The sequence below is a fragment of the Anneissia japonica genome, unplaced genomic scaffold (assembly GCF_011630105.1).
Source record: "Anneissia japonica isolate Jap-2015-1 unplaced genomic scaffold, ASM1163010v1 scaffold243892_len1997_cov226, whole genome shotgun sequence".
Taxonomy (NCBI): Eukaryota; Metazoa; Echinodermata; class Crinoidea; order Comatulida; family Comatulidae; genus Anneissia; species Anneissia japonica.
Genome location: NW_022702805.1, coordinates 1 through 1,997, shown reverse-complemented (window position 1 = coordinate 1,997; position 1,997 = coordinate 1). Strand labels below are relative to the sequence as shown.

Here is a 1,997-nt window from a genome sequence, read left to right as displayed (position 1 = left end):
CCCCCCCCCCCACCGCCGGGAACAAAATTGAATTTGTCGGGAATTCTTTTTATTATACGATAATAATATTTGTGTTAATTATGGGATTCTTCATTTTAAAAGGATGTCGGAGGTACTGACCCCCTGTGAGATACTATCCCCCACTGCAACCCATACAATCGCAATATAGAACACCCCGCACATACAGTAGCGCTGCCTGCACTAAACAGGTTTTAACCACAAAATTCGACAGCTTTGTAAGTACGACATTGCTGGACCCCGCTAGCGCCGCCCCTGGTCACAAAACAAATTACCTGTGTGTATGTTAATTACAGTATAGATATGAAAAATGCTGGTCAACACTGAGGTAGTTGATAGTTCACAAAGACATTTTAGAATAGATTAAATTTGAAAAACAACTTGTTTTTATCGTGGCAAGATTACTCTGCGACCTTGTTTAGTGGCGGATAAACCTCTTTGCATCGTTTATTCATGTTCGATTGGCATCTTTGGTGATTACAGGGTTTTGCGCATGGTTTTGCGAAGGATATGGCCTTTTTTTCTTTGATGACGGATGGCCCATGAATCCCCAATCGAATGTACCACTAAGTTGTGCAGGAGAGGGATATGGCATGCTGCCAGCCTCAAGTGTGCCATTGAGTGGTGTTGGCGGCGGGTATGCAATGCTTCCTCGTGTATCACCACTAAAAAATGACCAAATATCACTTACAGATCTTTCAGAAAAAGCCTATAATAGAAAAAACAAAATATTGGTCAAAAAATACACAAAGTATTTTCGCACGTGATGCTAAATGCGAATATAAATGTGTTATACAAGTTCAGGTCTATGGTATTTATCAGTCTCAGCTTCGGTGCAAAGAGCGTTGCCATGGTATTATTGCAAAGTGTGAAGCCTTTTTTTAAATGTAAATTTTAATACTTAAGTAACATGCAGTACTCCCTCACCCCATTTTTTGTGCAGTTAGTTTGTAAAATGAGTGACAAGACAAGATTATTTTCCATTACCATTGGAAGTGTAAAATACACAAAATAAGTATGAAAACATAGTACAGTAATGTATATATCGATGGAATGTTCAGTTGTTACAAGTGCTAAAATGGTTTCCTATGTCTATGTTTTATTTGCATTTAATAACACGTAGCCTATAATCTACTTACGTCGAGAGTAGAAATATTGCTTACCGTAGAACAAGGGTAACTTGTAACAGAACTATGTCCTCCTGGACTAGGAGGACACTGGCCACTCGTTTCTAGTGAGACATCATTCCACATAAATTTCTTATTTAATCCCCTAAAAATAATAGAACATTCAATTGAATTGTATCAGCAACATATACACAATAGGCCTACTAAAGTATCATTATTATATGCCTACATTTTGAAGCATTGCTTAAGATAAAGATAAGCAAGCAAAAATTGTAAATTTGGAGGACAGGTTAAGAAAGATTAGATCACAAAGGAAGTAAGGAAAAGAGAAAAAAAAAATGAGGAGACAATTGATTTTTCAAGAAACATGAACTATATTGAGAAAGAAAATGATTAAGTGGATACGCAGGTAATTAGAATGATGGACTGGTAATTAGAATGATGTATATTACCCAATGTTAAAGTAATAAATAATCGATAGAAACAGACTAAAATTTGTAAATTAACTAAAGGCAGAAAAAAACAGAATACTCACTTATCTTCTGCACCTTCACTAGATACAGCTTTAGATAGAATGAAAATAAATAAACATAATTGATGATTGTTCAACATATGATTTTTGTGAATTAAATTATTTACACTGAAGTTAGAAATTGTAATCTATATCGTTGGGGTTTTTTTTTTTTTACAACGCGCAACATGGTTTAAAAACGCCTTCTCAGTATGACATTTTAAAAATCCTGATTACCAAATTTTAAATTTCATTTATTTCGACCAATACACATTGCAATACAACATATTTTGGTCAGTGGTAGTTTAAGCAAAGTTTACATTCTCTTCCATGGTTAGAAT

The 1,997-nt window shown here is 34.9% G+C and overlaps 1 protein-coding gene across 1 annotated transcript; it reads right to left on the bottom strand.

Annotated features, from left to right (window-relative positions):
- Positions 1-6: 6 nt before the first annotated feature.
- LOC117104030 lies at positions 7-1,835 on the bottom strand. Its single transcript, XM_033244680.1, has 3 exons — positions 1,681-1,835; positions 1,182-1,290; positions 7-727 (listed from the first exon to the last, which is right to left on the bottom strand). Exons 1-3 carry the CDS (start codon positions 1,755-1,757, stop codon positions 470-472), a joined length of 444 nt encoding a protein of 147 aa, XP_033100571.1. The 5' UTR covers positions 1,758-1,835; the 3' UTR covers positions 7-469.
- Between the last annotated feature and the right edge of the window lie 162 nt (positions 1,836-1,997).

Coding starts and splice junctions, on each gene's coding strand:
- LOC117104030 (XM_033244680.1), bottom strand. CDS start 1,757: ATGTTGAACAATCATCAATTATGTTTATTTATTTTCATTCTATCTAAA. Junction 1,291..1,680: donor AGTGAAGGTGCAGAAGATAA/GTGAGTATTCTG, acceptor TATTATTTTTAG/GGGATTAAATAAGAAATTTA. Junction 728..1,181: donor CAAGTTACCCTTGTTCTACG/GTAAGCAATATT, acceptor TTTCTATTATAG/GCTTTTTCTGAAAGATCTGT.